This window comes from Xiphophorus maculatus, chromosome 13 (assembly GCF_002775205.1).
Source record: "Xiphophorus maculatus strain JP 163 A chromosome 13, X_maculatus-5.0-male, whole genome shotgun sequence".
Taxonomy (NCBI): domain Eukaryota; kingdom Metazoa; phylum Chordata; class Actinopteri; order Cyprinodontiformes; family Poeciliidae; genus Xiphophorus; species Xiphophorus maculatus.
Genome location: NC_036455.1, coordinates 5,659,728 through 5,684,122, shown reverse-complemented (window position 1 = coordinate 5,684,122; position 24,395 = coordinate 5,659,728). Strand labels below are relative to the sequence as shown.

The window sequence follows — 24,395 nt, the reverse complement described above, 5'->3', positions numbered from 1 at the left end:
GCTGAGCCAACGCCCCTGGTGGCCTCACCGGGATCTGTGGTCCTGGCTCCGAAGACGTCGCCTGGGGTTCCTCCTCATCAGCCGACACTTCGTCCAGCTTCTGTCGAGCCTCCCTGGAGTATTTGAAGGCAGCTTTCTTCAGTCGTCGCAGCATCACATCATACATAATTCCAATGTATGCATTCCTGAAGTTGGTAGTCAGGGAATAGTGTGCTGTCAGAGTGGAGCAGGATGGTGTCATCAGGATGTTAGCCCATTCTCCGATTGTTGCTTCCACCTCGAGCTGCACCCGGTCTCCCAATCTGCTGGCCCATCCTGCCGGGATCTGGTACTCGGTTTGGCCGACTTCTGGTACATACGTACGCCGTCCGTCCTTAGCCTGCACGGGACCCCAGGTCACGTCTCTTGCCAGTCTCTCAGAAGATCCTTCGATGTCAAAGGTTTCTATTTCTTTCTTCTTACCCCGGTGCTGTCCTGTTCGGAGTGTCTTATGCTCGGTCGGTAGTTGCTTTGGGTCGGAGAAGACGCTGCCGTGATCGCTCTCCTCTTCTTCTTCTCCAGGATGTTCGATCTCCGGTTGCTCCTCTTCGTCCTCCGAGTCGCTGATGTCCTCATACTGCTGTTGTCGAAGAGGTTCTCTCCTGGGGGAGTTCAGCGGTCGAATCTTGGCTGGTTTCATCGGTCCTTCTTCTTTCGGGACCGTCGGCTGCTCATTCTTGACTTTTCCCGCATTGGGTTTTTTCAGTTCACTGCGGCTCTCTTCAAACGAGAACTCCTTAACGTACTTTGCTGCAGAGAACCCTGGTTCAACAGGTGCCTCCTTTATCTTTATCCTGGGTGGCTGCACGGCCTTGGCTTTTCCTATCTGGGTGGTGTTTAAAACCTCACTTTGGGGAATTTTTAAGGGATATTTCTTGATTTCTTGCGATGGATGGCTAATGCGGCATTGCTCCTCCATCTCAGCTGCCAATTTCACCCCTTGCTCAGTGCGGAGTCGATGCAGACGGGGGTCAACCACCACCACCACTTCTTTGAACACAAAGAAATGACTGTTGGTCTTGGCTATATTCACCACTCCGTTCTCCGCTATTGATCTGGCGGTGTCCCTTGGCAGATCTGGCGATCTCAGTCCCTGTACACTCACTATCACTCTTCTCATGCATTCGTTGCTGGCCGCCGCTAAGCCCCGCTCGAGTCCATGCCACATCTTCTTCCGATATTCCTCCAAACTCTCTCCTTTTCGGTAGACGTCAATCGGGACTAGGATTACAGCACCATAAGGGAGACTATAGCCGTTCATCAAGACTACTTCTCCCCTTGTCTTTGGGCTACAGGTGGCTTCTAGCAATTTTGTATCCGCTTGGTAATATTGCCCTGCTTGGTCCTCAAGGCTGCGTCTGAACTTTCGATTGTGGATCTTGTATCTGTCATTGGTGAACACAATCAGTCCGTCACCCTCAAGATCCCATATTCTTCCAATAACCTGATAAATCCGGAGGCCGGTCTGCAGTCTAAAGTTGCTGGCCCCCGGTGGTATTTCGGCTAATTCTCGGGCCATCCTCCAGGTGTCCGATTTCTGAGTCTTCTTCTTAGGGCGACCGGGGTCCCGCTGCTCCTCGTCCGATTCCTCCCTGTCCTCGTCGGAACTGCTGGCCGCTGGGGTCTCCGTAGGTGGTAGTGGATGCCTTCTCTCCGTGCTGTGGGCTCGGGGATGAAACCCGGGCTCCAGACCTCGTCGCAGGGACCAGTCCCTGGCCGCTTGCTCCAACTGCTCCTCAGTGAGGCCGCCGACGAGCGCTTCCTCGGGGTCTTCCTCATTGGCTGGTGCAGGTGGGATGTCCTCGTTCCGCGATGGACCTGGTGGAGCTGAGGGACCTCCATCGCTGTCGTCGCTGCTGTCACCGCCGGCGTTGTCGTCGCTGCCGCCCGTCAGGTCTATCAGATACCTCGGAGGTTGCTTCGTCTGGCGAGTCGGTGTCGTGGTTCTGCTGGGCAGTCGGGACGGAGGCTCAGCCACCTCCGACCCTGCCTCTTCGAGGGCTCGCTCCTTTTCCTTGCCCTCTTTGTAGGTTGAAAGTCTCTGCATGGCCTCAGCGTAGTCTTTGTACTGGTTCACCCCCTTGGCGTTTGGGTCCACCAGGATTCCATCGATGCCCGCCGCCAAGGTAGCTGTTTTTACTACGCGGTCATACTTTTCGGAGGGGCTGTGGACAATTCGTAGCTCACCATCCGCCCATCCTTCAAGGAGGTCAGCGAACCATTCCAGCCATCCTCTAACCTCCGGCTTCTTAGCCACTTTCACTGGGCATCTGACGACCCCCAGTCGGTGGCCGTGTCTAAGCTGGGTGCAGTAGTATATCCGTTTTTGCACTATGATTTCCATTGGGCTCCGAGCAACGTCCTTGCTCATGGTGAAGTGAGAATCAAAGAACATCTTTTTATTTATCTCAGTCCAGGATTCCAATCCATCACCAAGTAATATCAACATTACAGGAAATTGCGATAATGCAGATTTGGAAAGATGGGATTGATGATTCTTCCCATCCCGGCTGATGTTGCTTGCCTCTTGTTCCATTGCTGGCTTTTGTAGGGGCTCCAGTTCCCCTCTTTCTTCTTCTTCACTCATAGTTGTCTTTGTCTTTCGAGTCGCCTATCCCCCAAAGCCTCTCTTTGCGCTTTCGAGTAGGGATGGGTCCAGGCTGTGTTGGCTACTGGCTTCACTGTCTGGATCTGGTCATTCTATCCTCAGTAGAAGCTTTCCCTCACCTGTATGCTATACAGTTACTGCGAGGGTTGTGACTGATGGCCTTGTCAGTCACCACTAACTCTCTTCCCTAAGAGTTAGAAACCCAAGTGAGCTATTCAGAGTCTCGCATCTGTTTTCACTGACTTGGTGTCTTTGGGGCCCGCCTACTCAGTTGTGCGCCGCCCCACGTTGGGCGCCATGAAGGTTATCCTGCAATAGTCAGCCCCGCCCACTCCTCACTACTACCCAGGGCTGCCTACTGACCAGTTCTCTGTCCAACAGGTCCGGAAAATCTCTGAGACCTGGGTATTACCCTAAAAGTACTCTATAAGAGATAATCTATTTAAACTGGTGGCGAAAGTGATTCGTCTAGCTCTAACTACCTCCAATCCAGAAGTTATGACCCTTTACAGTTAAGAAACAATCAGCTGAGTAGCCCTCACAGCTGCATAATTCCAATAACCACTTCTGTTAACGGTAGCCCACTTTCTAAATCATAACTTGCACTTGGAACCGGCTAGATTATGTTTAGTGACTTAGATGTAAGTCCCAGGGTCATTATTTATTCTCACCAAAGGAAATTATGAAGCCTCCTATTTACTGGAATCATGTACATTAGTTTTCCCTTAATTAAAAGAACTGAACGAAGATTAAATGACTCTATTAATTCCAATGTCCACCAACCTCTTTAGAATTTTATAGTATAAATTTATTAAGCAAGCTTAAGCAGGGATATGCGACATACAAATCAATAATCAATCGTAAATAATTCAAAAACAGTGTAATAAAATTTACATGTACAATCATACTACCCTGTCCTCTTTTCCCTGACTAAAGTCGCAAGTTCTGAGATGGAATTTCAATGAGCAGATTCAACTCATACCCAGACGATGGTGGATCTTTGGCAACAGGAATTTCTAGCATCCTTGGTTGAGGTCTTTGCCTTGTGTGGAAAAAACCCTCTTTAGAAAAGAAACAAAGCAGAACGGGTCCGAATCCTTTAGCAAAACCCAGTTCCTCATCCCTGAGGGAGCTTTGTCCTTCCTCCAAGTCTTGTTGCAGAGTTTGTAATTGCTGGGCTGAGACGAGACCGACGATCGAATGAAGAACCAGGGATGGGGCGATGGAACCCAGTCCTTCCTTGGCGGTGTGAAGTCCGAACTCTCCCGTGGTTCTGAAGTGCGGTCCGTGGCTCAATCTGCTTCAGCAAGTTGTCTCTCCTTCTGCGCCGTCGGACTGGGAACGGCTGGTTCCTCTTTTCAGCCCCTTTTTATGCATCTCTCCACCATGTGTGTGTATGGGGAGGTTTGGTCTACGTGACTTGCTTCACATCTGCTATGTATCATGAAAAAGCCCCCACATTGCCCAACCTATTTCTGCTGACCATAGTGGAAAGTCCCGTACTTCCCCTTTCTCCGTTGCTTCAGCCAAACTCAACACTCCAACCATCCTGTGCGCTCTGACCATCTGTTCAGAACTGCTTGCGACATTTCCTGTTTCAGGACTGTACTGTATTCCTCTCTTTTTCTATAACCCACTATTATTTATTATAGCTCATTAAACACATTAAATCTGTTGTTAAACCTGTTTGAATTAATTTCAAATGATTACAACTTCACATTATCACAAGTTTGATCCTTAGTTAACAATCAATCACATCTCTTACTTATTATAATTCATCAACCATAATCTTTCCACAGTTAATTCATTACAGAAATCATTACAGATCACATTTCAGATAATACATTTCAGAAGGTTATTATGTGATTACTTGTATTCATTTTACTATTCCTTCATATTCAATTTAATTAGCTTTTAATCAAACTACAAGATTACTTATTTTCTCCCAGGCCTCTATGCACCTTTTCTGCATGCACCCGGAAAGATCTCACACCCTATGCCAGTTTTCTTGACACCCCCCAATGCAACGTTTACACTCATGTGAAAATGGCTCCAAACACATGCACAATTATACAACTGCGCTTCTTTGAAAAGCAGAAGTAGAGCCTCCTGCACAACCAACGAGAATGCAGCAAGTGGTTTCTAAATAGTAAGTAAAGAACAAAACATTTGATTTTTTCCAGCAGCCATTGTACAGCACATACAGAGGTAACACCAGCTGGAGTTAACAGGTTGGGCTTGATTAGGGTTGCTAGGTAACGGCGCAGAGCCCATAAAACATTAACTTATTGGTAAAAAATGTCTGGGTGTTTTTTTTAAGTGCGTGGGTTGTTTTTAGAAACATTTGAGACCCAAATGGAAGAACAAAAACATGCAAAATGTGAATTTTTCATAATAGATCTGTTTTGCCACTTGGTCAGTGGAAAATGCAACAATAAAAACAAAAGAAATTCTTCAAACATTACATGGAAACTGTTTCTCTTTCCACCACCGTTTCATTCTTCAGAGATACACCAGCTTACTCATAATCAAGTTGCCAGTTTTCTTTATGAGATTCAAAATAGCCTTGCTCCATAAACCCTTGGTTAACTTTCTCATGTTAAGATGCATAGGGACGGTGTGATTATCGGCAAGTTTCACCTGCAACAGGTTTGTTCAGCGGCGGCGAAGGAGGAGGCGACCAGGTCTCTCCATCATCAGCAGCGTCAGAAAGGCCCTTTTCCGGCTTCTTAGATGTCAGCGATGAAAGCACTTTGGGTTCTAGCATGGAAGCAGACATGATGAGGGCTGCGACATCTGGTAACATTCAAAACTTTTCTGTTCATTTTTATTGAAAAGAAATAAATAAAAAAAATATTAAAGATGTTTTTAATGTGCAGGGGTTAACTTACCTTCTTTAACTTCACTGGGAGCGGCTACAGACTCTGTTGCTGTTTCTGGGTCGTCTTGGTCTGGGGCCTCCTGGCGGGGAACAAGAAGCAGACAAATTAAAAGAATGTAAAGTTTACATCATTAGTTTATTACATTATATAGAAGCCATAATGAAGCTACACATATTTACTCTAATTTATCATTTCCTGAAAAACTGATAAATAATAAACAGATCAATAAGCTTCTAGCTTAATATCTGACCATTAAAGTTTATTTTAAATTGGTTTGTTTTTGGTATAGAACTTGCTTTAAAGCAGTCACAAATTTGTGGTAAAACGTGGGGCCACTGAGAGCTATGCTGCCAGAAATAGCACAATGTTTAAATTTGTAAACGTCTCTATGATCCCTGCAGCTTGTCAAATGCGTAATCTTGAACTGTCTTTCTACTGATGCTAATCCTTTTCTCCAGAAAGCATCACACTGTGGAAATATGCAAAAGAGTGAGTCCTGCAGAGGACAGTGAGGGGAGCTGCGGTTAATGAAGTGTGTACTGCAACTAGACTGCTGCACAACATTCTGCCTCAAGCTATTAAAGCTCAAAACTTTATATTATCCAGCTTATATTGTATGTTTTATTTATTATTTATTTGATCATTCCTGTACACTAATCTGAAATCATATTGTAATCTTAAATGTCAAGTTTTCATTGACTGTACGCATCAAATACTCATAATTCATGGAAATAAACGTGAATCGAGTTACTGGAATAAATTAACTTTTTAAAGATTTTGTAATTTATTAGAACAGTTTACTACCTCATTTATCACAAAGTTTAATTAAATCTGTCTGCAAAGCAGAAGTAAAATGTAGTTATCTAGCTTGAATCTAAGCTATTTACAAACATGTATCAATAATTCCATAATTCTGGGGCTAATTGAAAAAAATTAAGATATAATACTTCCGCTGAAAATAGCCGGAATAAAAAAAGTGACTATATAGATTTGAATCACTTAAAGTAAAAAAAATTACTTTTTTGCACCACTGTCTGCTCAAAAACAACAAGCTGTCTTCAAAATGAAAATAAACGCACTGAAAAGCGACTTCACACCGTAAGAAAGCGGCTTACAGGAGATTTAAAACTTCAAACGAAAAATAAAAAAGGATAAGTATAATCAATAATACAACTATCATAAAGGTAAAACATCACAAGCGAGGCTAACACTGCTAGCACTCTTGGCTTGTAAAAAATGTCAATTATTATAGACTAAAGCAGAAATATGCTTAGTGAAGAAAGAGACGTCGTTAGCACTTATTTGCTTTGTACTTTGGTTCGTGTACAACATGATAAATAAATGTTACTATCGTTAACAAGCCTTTAAAGTTCATGCAGCTTTTCTACCTTTGTCGTTGTCTGAGGAGCCGACATGTTTCCCAGTGAACGTAAACGGTTATGAACGTACTACGTCCATAGACTTAGCAGAACAGACGGCGCACGCGCTTCGTTCCGCAGTAGAAACGGTACGTCACCGCGTCCGCCATATTGCTAGTGGCAAGCTCATCATGGAAAGCAGGACAACTGCTTGGAAACTTGAGTTTTGTGAATTAAATTAACTCTAAATAATACTATCAGCGTTTTCAGGAATCATATTAGTCGTTTTACTGATCAGTGCTACATGGCAGCTTTGAAACTCTCCTTGATATACCTCTAAAACTATCAAAATCACCTCATTTAAGTCCGTTTTAGTCACAATTATTAAACTGTACTTGTGTCAGGTGTCTTATTAACTTAAACTAATAACAATAATAGCTATTATTATTATTATTATTATTATTATTATTATTATTATTATTATTATTATTATTATTATTATTATTATTATTATTATTATTATATTAGTAGTGTATCACTATTATGTTCATTTGTTGGTTTTGTGGTTGCAACTAGTTCAGAGTCTTAACACTGCTAAAGACAATTAAAAGTCATTCTTCAAATAACTTATAATATTGAAGCTGTAGTTACTTTGACTATTTTGTTTTCTCTAAAGTATGTTAGAGAAACCATACTCTAATATACTTTAGAGTATGTTTATTGTTGTTTTTCAGATATTAATTGAGTTATTACACCAGACTTTTCTTATCAAGCAGGCTAAAATAAAATAGATGTTATAAAAAAAAAAATCAAATGATGCCCCAATCTAAATTAGATTAAAAACAAAGAAAAAACAAAGTTATTGCCATATGCAAGTCTGGAAAAAGTTATCAATTAATTTAAATGACTTTGGGACTCCAGTAATCTATATTTGGATGATGACTTTTCCGAAGCCACTCACAACATGGCGGCAACGTTTACTTACAGTTCGGACGCTCACGTAGCATCTAGTTGTTCTATGTTTATGTGTGCGTCAGCACGCCTGAGAGCTGGGGTCCCCGCCCCATTTTTCTCTCCCAGTCCATTGATTTTAAAATCGCTGATCAGAAATCAGCAGGCGTGCTCTTAATTTACGGCCTCGCCACGGAAGAAGCGTCGCTCGGAAACAGATTCAAAGTCAGTTTTACTGGCGAATCGCCGGTGGCTTGTTATTCCCGGTCACGAGACGGTACTTCCTGCGAGAACGAGGCCGAAAAGTAAACAGAAATCGAGGTGGAAGCATTTTTCCCCCCCGTGTAGCTTTGAAATGTGCAAATGTAGCTGGTCAGCAAGTGTCTCCTAGCGTTTGTCCCGTTCAAGAAAGCCAACCACGGCGGGCTGAGACGGACGGGAAGACACCGAGGTGAGTTGTTGTAAAGTTTTAACCGTAACGGTGTGAGTTTTTGCCTTTGTGTTTGGTTTCCAGGAGATAAGTTTCACACTAGCTAAAGGTGGCTAGCAGTCGAGTGGTTAAGCTAGCTTTGCTAAAACAAAGGAGTTAAAATATATATTATTTACGTTTTATTTGAACCAGTTGTGTCTATTAAAACAACCAGCATGAAACGGATTGATTTAAAATAGGTTTCACAAATTAATAAGTATTTTACAGCTTTTAAAAATCCGCCCAACAATGATGATGGCTAGCCGTGTTGTTTCAAAGCAACTAACTAGACTAGATGCCATTATGTTACATTATAACACAGCTTGTTTTATACTGGCAAGTTTCTATTGTTAGAAATTATGTTTTAATCTGATCTGAATAAAACGCGCTGAAGTTTCAGTAGAGAGAAATTAAACTGAATGCATTTTAGAAGGTTTTATTCTCAGTGGGCTGAAATGGGATTGGAGATTCACAGATTTTGTTCTGGTCGACCAATAATTTCAGCCATTTATGATTCTGCTCTGTAAAAGATCAATAATTAACACCGATACTCTAGAACGAATTCCCAAATTATTATAAAATTGTAGCAGAGTAAAACAAAATGTCTATATTTTCTCAAGAATGGTCCAAACTTACAGAGCTGTGTTGAGCGTATTACTGAAAATGTACAGTTTTGATTAGAGATCAATAACTTTTTGAGTTATCTTCACTCTCAGAAATGTAGAATTGTTCATAATAATAAAAATAAAGCCTATATAAATTTACCCAAACCATTTCTTGTACAATGTTATTGCATATTTGGTTTTTCTCTGGTACCTCACACATTAAATGTCAGATTACATCTGTTTAGCAAAGTGAAATAGCTCTTAACCAACCTAACATTGGGGTGCATTAATTATTGGACATAAAACCAAGTTTTTGTACAGCAGAGTGTGATTATGATCAAGAAAATAGCTTTGAACCGTCAGTTATCAGACAGAAATCATCCTCCTACAAGTACAAATTGACGTATGGTTGGTGTAAATCTTTCTGCAGCAAAATACAAAAACACAAATTGAAGAAGTGAATTAATCAACACCGTCATGAGAAAGGTCAGACTGAGACACAGCATCTCTTTCGAGGAACTATTTCCTCGAAACTATGACAGCATGACCCCAAACCAAAACAGTTTCCTAAAGATGAGGGAAAACAAACATTTGCTAAATGTAATGCGATATTTATAAATATCCTGTGAAATTACCAGTAAAAGAAGTACATGCAGTTTTAAGAACTGTTGTAAATATTAAGAAAAAATTTTACTCGTGTGACAATTTATTCAATGCCACAAGATCTATTCTGGATAAATAACTCAAAAAGAAACATCCCATGCTAGAGAAATGTAAGAATAGATGAGAAACAAAGTCACAGGAGCCGTTTCTGAAGCTTTGGGAAAACCACAGTGAGAGTCATTTTCCACAAATGGAGAAAACCTGGAACAGTAGTGAACCTTTCCAGGAACGTCCCGCTTTCCAAAATTACTCTAAGAACAAATCCATGAGTCATCCAAGAGGTCACCAAAAAAAAAAGAAACAGAATAACTGCAGGCTTCACATGATACAGATGATGTAACACAGATGGACTAAATAAAAACGTCCGTTGAAGATTTCTGAAAGTATCTTGTTGTAGAAATTATCTACAACAAGCTGAAATTATACAACTCTGGAAAAAATAAAGAGCCACTGCACTGACCCCCATTAAAACCTCCTGGTTATTCCACCAAATATTGATTTCTGAACTCTTCCTGAGTTAAAACATGAGTTTTATTGTTTCTAAATGAATATTAACTTGTTTCCTTTGCATTATTTGAGGTCTGAAAGCACTGCATCTTTTTTGCTTCTCATTTTCTGCGAATAAAAACTACATTTTTGCTTGGGATTTCAGAGACATGTTGTCAGTAGTTCATAGAATAAAAGAACAATGTTCATTTTACTCAAACTTAAAAAGTAAAATCAGAGAAACTGATGCTATTTGAGTCTGTATGCTCAAGTTAACGATTAATCATTTACTAAATTAATTGGCAATTATTTTAATAATCGCGACTAAGCCAATTAATCTTTTCAGACCTAGTTAAAAAGGTTTAATTATTCTGGAAACTTAGGGGAGTTTATTTCGGGCTCAAACTGTGAGAACAATTCTTCCCAGATTCTTTATTTTTATTTAATTTCTGCTTTTTTTCTTCTGATCTGCATCACTCAGAGTCTGTTGGCCAGACAACATGGAGACTGTGTGTTTCCGGCTACCGGGACACGGGGACACGACCCTGAAGCACATGAACTCCCTCCGGTCCCGCCAACATTTCTGCGACATCACCATCATTGCCAGCAACAACCAGACCTTCAAAGGTCATAAGGTCGTGCTGGCGGCCTGCTCGCCCTTCCTGAGGGATCAGTTTCTCCTCAACCCCTCACCCAGGCTTCAGGTGGGTGAGATTAAACACACGCCACCTTCCTAGCTGCTGTTTTGCAATGTAAATCATATTTTTAATGCTTTCTCCAGGTGTCGATGCTGTACAGCTCCTCGGTCGTGTGCGACTTGCTGCAGTCGTGCTACACCGGCATGCTGCAGTTCAGTCCTGAGGAGATCGTCAACTACCTGACTGCTGCTAGCTACTTCCAGATGGAGCACATCGTGGAGCGCTGCAGAGCCGCGCTGGAGAGATACGTGCAACTAAAGAACCCCAATCTGCTGAAAGTCAGTCCCACAGTTGTTTCATGTAAACCACGTTAATGTGTCGTCTGCCTTTTCTCTCACTATGAAGAAGTAAAACTGTGCATTTTTCCTCCTTCTCCTTTCTATTTTTAGATGGCTGAGGAGGACGGTCAGGTCAGACCGGTTATTCTCAGTGCCAACGTTCATTCAGTTGCTTCACCTCTGACCACTCAGCCCTCCCCCATCGAGCAGCACAGCCCTGCAGTCATCACACTGGAGGAAGAAAACAGCGAAACATCTGTTCAGCACGCCGGCGACAGCCCCGTGCTGGATGAGCCCGACGCTAAGGTGATTTTCACACCTCACATGCTAACAAGACGCACTAAATGCTCCTGTTATGTCAACATGTGCAGCTCAGAGTGTCTAGATGTTTAGAGTTTGCTCTTAAGTATCCTCACTGATGCAAATAGTTGAATTAATGCTGTAAAACTGCAATAATCTGTTTCAAACTTTAATTATTTTTAGTGAATTTGATCAAACTAAAATGAAGGTCAGAACCGACTTTATGGGCTCCAGAAACGGCTGCTTTTCTAAAATTCATAAGAAGAGAAAACTGAAACAAGTCCAGAAGAGCGCTAACAGACTAGTTAAACGATTGATCGTGATTAATTGATTATTTAAACAATCGTAAACTACTTTAGTAATTGATTAATTATTAACTGGAGTAAAAAAAAGTTTAAAAAAGGCAATTTGCTGAAAGAATAGCAGACTCAGAGCCCTAATTAAGCTAAAACTATGCAAAAAATCAGTCAATTTATTGGTGTAGCACATTTCAAAGTTCTTAACATCATAAAGATACAAAGGAACACAGTCAATAATTAAAACATTAAATTTTTCCAAGTGCCATTAGTACACATCAAAATGTTCAATTTGAACCACTATAAATTCAAATAACTTAGAATCAAATAATTTATAATTAATTAAAATAAATATTTCAACAATTATTATTATAATTATTATGATAACTTATTAATAGATGATTAATTCAAATAATCTATAATTATTTGAATTACATTTTCTGGGGCTACTAATGTAGCTCCAGAAACTGTTTTGCAGTTTTCTGCAAAACAGTTACATTATTAATTTTGTAACTGCAAAAAATATACATTATTAATTTTTGTGTGCTACAAACAAATGATCAAGCGTACACTTAAGCAAATCTGTTACTGCATTTTATCCAGTAAAATGTTTATTTTCTGATTTTAAAACATTATTTTAAATTTTCATTTGCATTTTTAATATTGTATAAAAAGGCTGACGTGGTTAAACAAAAAATTAGCTTTTTTATTTATCTGATTAATCATCAGAAAATAATCCTTAAAATAAAACATTGTTAGCTACAGCCCTAATAGAGACAAAAAATTAAACTCCCTCCAGCATTTATTTAACTTATTTTGGTGACGAACTGGGATGTGACTCTGTGTTGACCAATATTTATTCATTAAATAAGTTGTTAATAGCATCTGGAGCTAAAATCTGTCTCAGTTTCCAGCATATCATTTGAAAACCTGCATAAAACCGCAGGTCTGTTCTTCTGTTTCATGCACCGTTAAGCAGCTTGTGAAAGATCTGCTTTCTCAGGACATTACAGGAAGCTGAATTCAGTTTCACTATCCTCTGCTACACTTGTTGTGTGAGAAAATCCCCCAAATAGAACCTGTTTGACAACATGAAGTAGGCCTAACAAGCTTAAAAACCGACGCATCACACTGAAACTCAGCAACCTGGCCATTAACGTCTGAATAAAAAAAACATTTCAAAGTCATTTCCAAGTCTGTGGGTTCTGGAAAACCACAGAGATCCATTACCACTAATGTGGAAAACATGGACCGGTGGTGAGTCCCAGGAGTGGCCGCCCGACTAAAATTACTCCAGAGAGCCCTGCTGACTCACTGAGGAAGTCAAACCTACCCAGACTGCAGGGCTGTCTGGGTAATAATAATAATAATCAAATTATTTCTGTAATTTGATTATTCTGACGAGTAATCGTATTTTAAAAAATTGGCACAGTCTACACATTCTTCATTTAAATACATTAAAAGATGGAAATAAATAATTTTTGATTAAGAAAAGAAATATTTGACTGTAAAATGCAATAACATAACTTTCCTTAGAGTTTGCACATGTGTCAAACTCAAGGCCTGTGGGCCAAATCTGGCCCACCGTAGCTTTTTATATGGCCCTGTAGATCAAATCAAATCAATGCAGTTTTTATCTGCTTACTACCAAATTATATCAATCAGTCCCTCCAGTTTCTTGAGAATTCATGTGAAACCAATAAACTTCTGCACCTTTTTACACCAATACATAATTGGGAGTTTATTGCAGATTTTTCTCAAAAATTGTCAAAAACGTTCTTACTTGTACTAAACAGCTGCTTCAACCTTAATTCGTGTCAAATTATAGTCCATAATCTATACAGCGAGTAATAAAGTCGCATTCACCGTCATAAATGAATGCAAATATTTCCAAATTAATACCATAAACACTTTTTTATTGCAAAAAAATCACAAAATGAATCATGAAATTCTCAAAGGACTGAAGAGATGTTCAGTAACATTATTTAATTTTAAGAATTCATTGATATTTTAACAGTTGGTGAACAGGTTTTATCAATACATTCTGGCCCTTTAAGAGCATTCATGATCCTGATCCTGATTTGGCCCAAAGTGAAAATGAGTTTGACACTCCTGCTTTAGTGAATTTGAACCGTGTGAAGCTAAAACTATGCCGCCTGAGGAATTTTGAGTTTAACATATTTACAGACAAAGTTTTGTCTTGAAATATGACAAAACTAACTTACAAGTAACTTTTCAGCAAGATGTACAGTAGGAGCTTGTTTTAAGTCAATAATCCATTAATATTGATTTTTAAAAAGTACTAGTTCCACTGGCAGATTATTGAACTTATAAAAAATATTTTTTTTCCATTTTATAAGTGAAATAATCTGCCAATGGAACTAGAACCTTTTCATCAATATCAAGGAATTATTTACTTAAAACAAGCTCCTATATCTTGCTGAAAAGTTATTTGTAAGTTAGTTGTCATATTTTAAGTGTAGTAAGATATTTGCAGTTGAAACTAAACCAGAATTACTTGGTAACATTTTGTGTTTTTGCAGTGAAGTCATTTTTTAAAATTGTTTTGCAGGTAAATGCGATGGGTGAGGAGGATGAGAACCGGCCGGAGGACTACAGCGTTTACAGAGTGTACATCCCAGAGGAAGAGCTGGCGAACCAAGACAGGGAGGCGGAAAAGGGAGACTCTGCCGATGTTCCTCAGGATCTGTGTTACCCAGAAACCAACAGGATTTTCATTGCAGGAGACGGCAGCGAATGCGACTTGGACTCTGCTGAGGATCTGAGTTTCGGGGGCCTCAGAGCGTTCAGGCGAAGACTGTCCGAGCCGAAAATCAGCCGCGGCAGAGGGAGAGGCAGGGGAAGGGGATTCAAGAAGCGAAAGTGGGGATCATCCCAAGAGAAAAGGTCGCCGACTTTAGCTCACCGTCAGGATCTGTGGTACACCGCCGCTGCTGGACTGGGAGGGGGTTTTGCCCTGGACTTCAGCCAAGAGGATCTGAAGACCGCAGCAAATTATTTCGTTGATTTCCCCCGGTTGGACTTTGCTCTGGGCAGCGTTCACGGTGAAAAGGTCTCCCCCATTAATCAGTTCTCCCTGGAAGAGTCTGGCTCCGGCGAAGGGAGTTCAGGGTTGAACGCTGTTGGCACAAACGAAGGAGGGGACGAGTCCGTCGCCGTGGTGGGCTCCACTTCCAGCGTGACGGGGCCTGTAATTTGCGAGCACTGTGGCCTCACTTTCCCCTCAGCACACTCCCTGGCCGTCCACTCCCGTTCCACCCACCTCCTGTACGTCTGCCCCTGCTGCGGGAAGCACTTCCACCACTCCAGCAACCTCACCCGACACATGGCCGTGCACCGAGGGGCCGCCAAGGCCCACCAGTGCCCCCTGTGCTACAAGACGTTCACCCAGAAGTCCACGCTGATAGACCACATGAACCTCCACAGCGGGGAGCGGCCGCATAGATGCGCCTACTGTCATGCCCGCTTCGCCCACAAGCCCGCCTTACGACGCCACCTGAAGGAGCAGCACGGGAAAACCACGGGGCAGAACTCCCTGCACGAGCAGGAGGAGCGGGCGAGAGAAACTGCAGTACGAGAGCCGGAGGAAGAACAGGAATGCCTGGTTACTGAACAAACTGAGCAAGTGTCATGAGCAAAAACATAGACTTTCCCATGTTCTGTTAAATCCAAACTTCAGTGTATTTTATCACAGTTTTTTGTGATGGGCCAACACAAGGTGGCATACAATTGTGAGGTAGGAGGGAAAATTCCACTTTTTACAAATAAAAAGATGAATTATATGGCATGCATTTGTATTCTAGCAAGGGCTGGACAATACATCAATAATAATATATATCGTGAAAGACACGTGATCGATATCAATAAATAATACGTCTGATAGAACAGTCAATAATTTTACTGAACTCAAATCCAGAACCACATGGCATTCTGGGGGACGAAAAGAGGAAATCTAAACCACCTAAGCTAGGTTGGCGACATCAACTAACTCACTCACTGTTTGGTTACCTAGCAACAACCTGTTGCTAGGTAGCTTAAGATTTCACCAGGTGCCTCATAACTGCTTAAAAATTAAAAACTGAGGTGTGGAATGAAACTTTGGCTAAAATAGGAAAGGCCATGCCACCAGTTCAAACTACTCAATAATTATTGATATAGACTGATATTAAACACATGTCATTATATGTCAGACATATCAGACGTTTTTCAGGCATATCGCCCGGATCCGGTAGAATTTCTACCAGCCAATCAGAGAACAGAAGAAGTTGTGAACGATGACGTCGATTTTTGTGCGCTGTCTTGGTAGTCTGCTTGTAGTTTTAGCAATGGCGGCGCTGGGTGTGAACGAAGCCGTTCAGTCCATGTTGGCCGTGCTTCAAAAATACTGAATTCATATGAACAGCCGTTTTATTCGGCTTTGCAATTCTCTCTTTGCAGTGCAGGATCAAACTAGGGCATGACGTACGTCACGGCCAAACGTTGGCATTGGGTAAAATTTAAAACTTCAAGAGTCAAAGCGTAGAGAAAGGGAAACATAGCACATTTATGTTAATATGTTTGTATTATTTCAATTAGGGCTGGACTATATGGCCTAAAATAAATGTTATTCTATATTAAGCCGTTCATTAGCTGCTCATCTTCTTCCTCAACCACCGCCACCATTTCCACATTTGAAATTTCCTCCATTTTTTTCAACCTCACCGTCTCTTTCGCTTCTTCTGGATGGGGTGGAGTCACGTGACTACTGAATGTACACGTAGCGCGGCGTCTTAAAGGAACACGAGCATAGCTTACTAAAAAGACACGTTTTTTTAAAAATACCGATATGTGCAAAATGACGTCGGTCATTGTCATAAATTTCGGTGTTAATTTTTTGGTTTGTCACCTTAGCCAATCGTTGTTAGATGCTCACCGTCCAATCTTACTGGGCTCGAACAATTTTGCTAAGAAAAACGGGCATATTTCTTCTTTTAGTCATTCAAATATATAGACACACTTTTCAGATTTCCATTAAAACATCCTGCTTTGTGTTGGTTTATTACATCAAAATCTCCTAAAATACACAGAGATTTATAGTTTTAACTTTAATGTGAAAATGGTTCAAGGGAAATGAATTGTGAAGCCTTCATGCTCATCATTTTACGGCAGTTTGCTGGATCTGCTTTTCAAAGGGTCATGGTGACGTTACTGATCTTAAAGTGCTAAAAATATTAAAATGCCTTCATATGTTTACTGCCAAACCACGTGTCTAGTGTGAAGATAAATGGACAGTAAACAAGCAATATAAATGGTCTTTTCTGGTTGTAGCTAGTAGCTGTTAAACTGCATCTGAGTAAACTGGACCAGTGGATATTATGTGAAACTCCCTGAAGCCAAAGACGATTATTCTACCAGTACTTTTTTTTTTTTTTTTTTTACATATCTGAAATTGTTGTGAACTATTTTCTCCTTTGGGTTTGAGTGAGATATTTTGTAATGTGTCATGTAACAAAAAAATGAGAGAAAATTACTAACGTCCTGTTTTTATGTAGATATTTGTACTGTAATGGTAAATCAGTGATTCTAATTTCAATCTGTTCATCTGCTGCACACAGAAGGTTGATTAAAACGCATCAATGATCCGAATATCGGTTTGAAATGAAGCGAGCTGCACAGGTAATAAACTTGGAGAGCACTCAGGAACGATTTAAGTTTGGTTATTTTCACAGTCGATGAAGGACGCTTATTTAATTTTGAAGATTTGTAGTACAATTTAAAAAAAATATATATTTAAGGTTTGATGCGTAACATTTAAGCCTAAAAGTCCAAATAAATACAACATAAAATACTGTTTTCAGTTGCACAGAGTTGAAAGAAAACAAGACTGCGTCTTAATTATTTTACATTGTATATCTATTTAAAATTTTAAGTTATAAATTTTCAGACTTATTTCTTCACGATTGATGGCAGATTTTTCTCAAACGGTCAGACTTTAAATGAAGATGATGAGATTTCATTCTGTATTGTCTGAAAATTTGGTCAACTCATTCCTCCATCCTTCTGTCAAATTCCTAATAAAGCCGTGAAGTTTTATATTTTCACTTTTAAAAATGATCGGAGGAGTCCAGAAGAGTTCAGGATTTTGCCAGGAAAGATGTGCAGAAACCTTATAAATCCCAGTTTTGTGGAATTCTACTTGAGAATGTGATTTATTCAATTCAACGAAAAACAATTCCATGATACAGGCCAGCTTCTCATTAAAACAAAACAAAAAAAAAACTTCTTTTATTCCAGGAAGTCTTCACTGTAGACCACTTGGTTCCTCTTATCCCTGTACGAGCCTTTGGTGCTGTTCTGCACAGCTGGAAGATTTAAAAAAAAAAAAGAAAATGGAAGAGTTTTGTTGTGTTTGTACTGTACATTTACACAGAAATTGCAAATGTTTTCTCTGACAACGGCACAGTTTGAGAACGGGTTCTTAATGAACAAGAGAAGAAGAGTTTACCGAGGGAGGCCCACACTGATTTTCCGGTGGCAGCGTCCAGCATGGGCTGCTTCCTGGCAATGCTGACTCTGATATGAACGTCTCCCACCACAGCTCCATTCAACTGTGGGGGAAAAAAACACAAACAGGCAAAATAATTAACAGTTTGATGGAAAGATGTTTTTTTTCCGACAGTAGGCAGACAGGAAGGAGGGTCAGGAGAGGGGGGAAGACATGCGGTAAAGGTCGTTGGGACCGGGAGTCGAACCCGCGACGTCCGCGTCGAGGACTAAGGCCTCCAAACGTGGGGCGTGCTAACCCCCTGCGCCACCACAGCACGCCCCCTGATGGAAAGATTTAACCTGAAGACAAAGATTTAGAAATTTTGCGATTCAACCTTTACTTTTTAATAAAAGGACATTTGGAAAAATTATGTTTTTGTGTTTGTTGCTAATGGAAAAGAGACTCAAGTTTCAACATACAGACACAACATTGATTTAGTTTAGGGACATTGTTATGCCCCTGATCTGTGAAAAATGTTTCACAGATCAGATTTAAGTCACATTAAACTTGGGTTTTATCAATTAATAGTGTTTGGGTTTTAAGATTTAATTTTTGAAAAATGGGGTTGTTTTCTCCACCAATTCTTTCTTTGGTTTTCCATAGTTAAGTGTGATGTCAGTGCGTCCAGAGCCGCCACCTTTTGTTGACATACGTGTTTTATGGTTTATTTTTCTTTGAACTTTGAATTTAAGTCACCTCTACAAAGTGATATTAAGGCCAGGCTGTGATTTTTAAATTTAATTACAAGAATAAAGTCATAATGTTACAAGAACACAGCCATACGACAATAAAATCAACGAGAATAACGTTGTAATATTACCAGAATACAGTCATAATTTTATAAGAACTCAAACATGAAAGAAAACAAATAAAATTAAATGTGGAATATTCAGGATCTTGTGAAATATAGAATTTTTAAATACATCACAATCAAATTATTATCAATAGCAGGAGTTTCAAATGATTGTGCAAACAACTGTGTCTATTTTGAAGAAAAACAACATGGATGGTGATGGTCATGTCACATCTTGATAACTAGAAGTTTTTACCTCATCCAAACAACTTTTTGAAGCAAATTTAAGATGTTTTCTCATGTAAAAATTAAACTTTTTTCAGCAAATACAATTATGTTCTTGCAATTGAACACAACTTTTCATAGCCTGCTCCTAATTCTCTGTCATACAACACAAAGAAAGGATGATTGAAATTTTGAAAATAATGTCTGCACTATTTTTTTTAGAAAAGGAAGGAAAAAAAATTGAAAATCAAATCTGGTATGACAAAAAGCAGATTTCCCCCTGCTTATATAGAACACAACTTTTCATTAAAAGTGATCAAGTTATGGACTGAAAATAAGTGGAAAGCCTCCATAAAATGTAAAAAATAGCATAGTGCCAACCTCAGCTACAGCCTGGTCTGCAGACTCCATCTTCTCAAACGTGATAAATGCACAACTGCAAAGAGAAACATGAGGAAGAGTTCAAGTGCATATAATAAGGAGAATGCATCAGGAATGAAGAATGTCGGGATAATGGTTAGCTTAACAGAGTACTGGTTCCATACTTGCGCGGGTTGTCCATTGAGAGGTCGATGATGTTCCCATGATGGGAGAAGGCCGAGCGCAGGCTGTCCTCCACCAGGCCGGAGCCGTAAACATACACCGTGTTCCCCTTACGCACACCTCTGCGCTCCGGGTACGAGTCCGATCCTGAAAGGAAAGAAAAAAAAAAAAAAATAAGAATCAAAACCACACTTCTCAGTAAACCATTTGCATCTTTTCTAATTTCAGTTTATCTATAAACTGAATACATAATAAGGCTTTTTGAAGAAAGTGTGCTCTATGAGGGATAGAGGAGAATATTTTTGTTTACAACAGAACTTCAAAATATGTGGACTTGCAATCTTTGTTGCAAAACCACAAATGCTTAAAGGACTACTTGGATTTAGTGGCTATGCTACTTCAAGTGTTGTGCATTAAACTTCTGCTTTACAATATTGTCTTTGCCATCTTGGATGGACTTTGACTGTCCACAACTAAAATGTTTCTTATGGGCAGAAGTAAAAAAGTTCAGAGGGAGACGTGAAGATGTGTGAAAAACGAACAGAGTAGAGAGGAAAATGTGTTAATATTAAGTAGCCCTGGGTGGAAAGATTGTACAAGTATGAAAAGTGAACTTCTGCTAATTTAGCTGAGATGATTGCAGCAACAATTTAGATGATTTTTGATAAGGCTGTTGCAAGAAGCAATTAATAAATTGATAACTAAAATGAGCTCAATTTTTATTCAGATGACTAATATTTTTGAAGGGCAGTTTTCTCTACATACATATCATAATCCATTGTATTTAAGGTTTTGGTTGTATGGTTTTTAATTGTTGTTGTTCATGGTTGTTAAATATTTTTTTATAAAACAAAGTCTATTGGTCTTTGAGAGCGCGAACGTACATTATCATACGACTACATTACTTGAAAATGGTCTCAAAGCAATAATATTATTGTTTATTGCAATAATTATTGAGACTATTTATCGTCCAGCAAAATGTATCATCGTTACAGAGCTACTTCTTGATTCACTATGTTACCAAAAGTAATGAAATAATTTTTTTTAATGAATTTAGGTGCTCTAATCTCTTCCATGTATAAAATCCAGCATCAAGACAAAGAGACTGTTTCTACAAATATTTGGGTCACTCTCAGGAGAGATAAGTCAGTTTAAAGATGCAACAGTTTGATGCGTCCTAAATCCACAAAGGAGTGTTTTCCGAGATCCTTCCCCATTCATATATTCTGTGAAATGTATTTGTATTAGTTGGTTTTATTGTAATTCTTTCAATTAATCAAATATTTTTAAAAGTAAATAAATAAACATTATGAAAATCTACTTACTTCTGAAAGGTGTGTCTCTGTCTCTGTCCCGCTCCCTGTCCTGGTCTCTGTCTCTCTCTCTGCTTCGTTCTCTGTGTCTTTCTCGTTCTCGTTCTCTTTCCCTGTCTCTGTCTCTGTCTCTGTCTCTGTCCCGGCCTCTGTCTCTATCCTGTTCCCGTTCCCGGTCTCGATCCCGATCTCTGTCTCTTTCCCACTCCCTGTCTATGTCTCTGTCCCGTTCTCGGTCCACATCACGGCTGGACGACAAGCCGCCTCCTTCTTCTTCATCCCGGTATCGGTCGCTTGAACTAACGAAGCTGCAGGGACGCAAAAAGACACTGTGTTAGACCCATAGAGGGACACTTTTAGAGGATTTGTTTAGGTTCGGGTTTTTACCTTTCATACAGACTCTTCATTTGACCTCTCTTTCCAGACTAGAACAAATTACACAAAGAAACTTCAGAATAGAAAGCAGATCATTTACCGGTATTTGAAAATGTATACAGTGAACCCTCGTTTTTCGCGGGGGTTGCGTTCCGAAAAGAACCCGTGATAGGCGAAATCCATGAAGTAGTTACCTTTATTTTTTTACAATTATTATACCGCATAATTAAATACTCTACATTGAAACCAAAGAACAAAACCTGTTTTCAGACCTAAGCATTTTTTAAATAAATAGAAAGCTTTCTTACAAATAACTACAGTAAAATAATCATTTTAATCATCGATACGAAGAACAGTAGGACAAATTGTGACTTGTGTATTTCACTGTTCCTCTGACTGTGACGCTGCGGCCCGACTCCGCTCTCTAGTGTCTTTTTCTCCTGAAGCCTGTGGTGCAGGTGTGTTTTTTTGAGAGAAGAACGTAGTTATCGGTAGCTGTTGTCACTCTTTTTTCTTCTGGGCAAACATATTTGCCAAAATTTGCCAAGCTGTATTACGTATATTTAAATACCGTAAGGTTATTGGCACACAGGTAAAGAAGCGCGGAGACTGTTTAGCCAATCAGGACGCAGAACACAATGCACTGTGAAAAAGAAACTGCACAAAAAACTCCGCGAAGCAGCGAGGCAGTGAAAGGTGAACCGCGTTATAGCGAGGGTTCACTTTACATAAATAACATAAAATCTCATTTATACCTCATGTGGATCATCATCTATAGAGACACTCCTTTGGAAGGGTAGGAAGGCAGGAGCCGGACCTTTTTCTGGGTCCTGAGGAAGTGGAATAATAAAAGAAGAAAACAGGCAGAAAAGGAGATAAGCTGCATGTTCCTTCATCAAAACCAATTCATATACAGATTAGTTGGGCTGAAATGATTATTTGGATTAATCAGCTATTGAAATAATTGTCAACTAAATTAGTAATTGATTAATCATTAACTGGAATATGCAGATTCAAATAAGGCAATTCGCTGAAAAAACTTCTTCAGAGGAGTAATTAAGCCAAAACTATATATATATATAAAAAAAAGTACTTGTAATTGTCTGTAAATCTGTTTTACTATGAATTCCTTAATTGTCAGTTTTAGTTTCACCTGTTTCAGATTTACTGTGCTATGTTACTGCATTTTAGGCAATAAAATAAAATGCTTATTTTCTTATTTAAAAAAGAAATTAGCCATATATTTTTATTTGGATTTTTCCATGTGTTTCTAAGATTGTATAAAAAGGATTAAGTGGTTAAATGAAAAATCTGTGAGTTGTGCCATTTTTTTTTATCCAATTAATTGATTAGTCACCAAGATAATCTGTAGATTAATCAATTACTGAAATAACAATTAATTCGTATTACACACTGTGGCTCATTTATTACACAGGACTGAGGAATACTATTTACTCGCAGATTTTCAGATCATCCAACTAATTTAAATAACAGACAATGGTAATCAAAGTGACAAAAAAGCAAAACAGAGGAAATCTGTATTTTTCTGGGGTCCAAATCATTTTCCACTGCCCTGTATTTAATGATACGGTACCTTAAGTTTGATTTCTAGCATTCGGGAGCGTTTGAAGCCGGAGTTCTTGGTCTCTGATTTAATGGCGCTGATGGCGCCTGACTTGATGAGCATCTTAGCTTGCTCTGTCGCTGTGGCGGTATCAACAACAGGCTGATCCGACAGCGCTGCAAAACAAAATAGTGAAATATTTAAAATAAAAACCAACCTAGTGTTTACATAAATAAATGCTAATTGATTAGCATTAAAAATATAAATTTTCTCTAATTTATCTCAGCACTTGACTAAACACAATCAAAGCAAAAGAAAAAACGGTATCCTAGATAAGATATGCCCACCTTTCTAGGCAGTTCAACAAATGTGTATTTTATAAGCTTGCTTAGGTTGTCACAATGGGTTGCTGTTATTGTCACAGTTCTTAAAATTATCAGATTTTGCATTAATTCGTCCCCGTCTTACTTATACATATATTTATTTCCGTACACATGTAAAATATCTTCACCGATAGCAAAGTGGAGCCACAGTCAAATTCCTCGTTTTGGTGCAAAAACCTTGACTAGTAATAAATTTAGTAATAAATCTATTAAAAATCAATCCAATCACTTACTCCGTTTCAAGCCACTCTGGTTTGTTTGGTTGGTTGAACTCTGCTTCTTCAGTGCAAGAAGTGCCTTTTTCTGAAATTACAGCAGTTAAATCACTTTGTTTACTGATGTTGTAGCAGTGTACTCTGTTAGCAACTACACAAGAAAATCTGACATATCTATAGATCACTTTTTACTGTGCTGTTGATACACTGAAATTTCCCCGAAGAAATTTTATGCTATTCTATTCATTCACTCATCCACAAACACTATTAATATTAAGTATGAATCATTTCAGCCTTTTGCAGAGCAAACTTAGGTGAGCATTTGAGCCTTTAAGCGATATTTATCATGATAACGGATATAAAAGGAAAGAATTCAAAGCAGGAGATTACCTTTTTCTTAAGTTTAGCATACTTCTTCTGTAGAGACTCCTCTTCCTCCGTTAGTGAGTTCGGAAACAACACCATCACAGCAACAGCTACAGCACTAATAAAAGCAAAAAGAGGCAAGAAGCAGCATTAAAGCAGAGTTTTTATTGTCAACCACCGTTAGCCGTCTGATTTAACAAGCCAGAAACGGCAGGGTAACTAATTTCCAGAGACTACAAGTGGTAAACAAAACAACAAATAGCAAAAACAGAGTTTCTCTATTAGTGCAGCCCAAAGCATGAATTATTTTATTCTAAATTAGTATTGGTAATTACTCACCACCTTCTCTGGAAGTCAAACGGCTCAAACAAAAACACCGACGCGTAGATATTACGTAAGCACGTATTTTTTTTATTTCTTTAAAAAAAATCCAAACTA

The 24,395-nt window shown here is 39.4% G+C and overlaps 3 protein-coding genes across 7 annotated transcripts in view; 1 reads left to right on the top strand and 2 right to left on the bottom strand.

Annotated features, from left to right (window-relative positions):
- Positions 1-6,959, bottom strand: part of ehmt2 (euchromatic histone lysine methyltransferase 2) — a 37,878-nt gene extending 30,919 nt beyond the window's left edge. For all 5 annotated transcript variants that reach the window (XM_023345065.1, XM_023345068.1, XM_023345067.1 and 2 more), the window contains exons 1-3: positions 6,918-6,959; positions 5,539-5,608; positions 5,288-5,407 (exon numbers count right to left, since the gene is read on the bottom strand). In XM_023345065.1, coding sequence (XP_023200833.1) covers positions 5,288-5,407; positions 5,539-5,608; positions 6,918-6,944 — 217 coding nt within the window. In that variant the 5' untranslated portion in view covers positions 6,945-6,959. The remainder of the gene's footprint in view (positions 1-5,287; positions 5,408-5,538; positions 5,609-6,917) is intronic.
- Positions 6,960-7,981: 1,022 nt separating this feature from the next.
- Positions 7,982-17,333, top strand: zbtb12 (zinc finger and BTB domain containing 12). Its single transcript, XM_005796489.2, has 5 exons — positions 7,982-8,289; positions 10,543-10,765; positions 10,843-11,037; positions 11,149-11,343; positions 14,206-17,333. The coding sequence occupies exons 2-5, from the start codon at positions 10,562-10,564 to the stop codon at positions 15,286-15,288; spliced, it is 1,677 nt and encodes a 558-aa protein (XP_005796546.1). The 5' UTR covers positions 7,982-8,289; positions 10,543-10,561; the 3' UTR covers positions 15,289-17,333.
- nelfe (negative elongation factor complex member E) lies at positions 17,052-24,338 on the bottom strand. The gene is made up of 11 exons (XM_014474301.2): positions 24,297-24,338; positions 23,982-24,075; positions 23,610-23,679; positions 23,024-23,169; positions 22,185-22,259; positions 21,442-21,479; positions 21,067-21,362; positions 19,744-19,888; positions 19,580-19,634; positions 18,139-18,241; positions 17,052-17,995 (listed from the first exon to the last, which is right to left on the bottom strand). The coding sequence occupies exons 2-11, from the start codon at positions 24,054-24,056 to the stop codon at positions 17,919-17,921; spliced, it is 1,080 nt and encodes a 359-aa protein (XP_014329787.1). The 5' UTR covers positions 24,057-24,075; positions 24,297-24,338; the 3' UTR covers positions 17,052-17,918.
- Positions 24,339-24,395: the final 57 nt, after the last annotated feature.

Excerpts from the sequence above, each read along its gene's own strand:
- zbtb12 (XM_005796489.2), top strand. The coding sequence starts at position 10,562 with ATGGAGACTGTGTGTTTCCGGCTACCGGGACACGGGGACACGACCCTG. Across the intron at positions 10,766-10,842 it reads ACCCCTCACCCAGGCTTCAG|GTGTCGATGCTGTACAGCTC; the intron begins GTGGGTGAGATT and ends TGCTTTCTCCAG. Across the intron at positions 11,038-11,148 it reads AGAACCCCAATCTGCTGAAA|ATGGCTGAGGAGGACGGTCA; the intron begins GTCAGTCCCACA and ends TTCTATTTTTAG.
- nelfe (XM_014474301.2), bottom strand. The coding sequence starts at position 24,056 with ATGGTGTTGTTTCCGAACTCACTAACGGAGGAAGAGGAGTCTCTACAG. Across the intron at positions 23,170-23,609 it reads CCAGAGTGGCTTGAAACGGA|CGCTGTCGGATCAGCCTGTT; the intron begins GTAAGTGATTGG and ends TTTGTTTTGCAG. Across the intron at positions 22,260-23,023 it reads TGCTAGAAATCAAACTTAAG|GACCCAGAAAAAGGTCCGGC; the intron begins GTACCGTATCAT and ends CCACTTCCTCAG.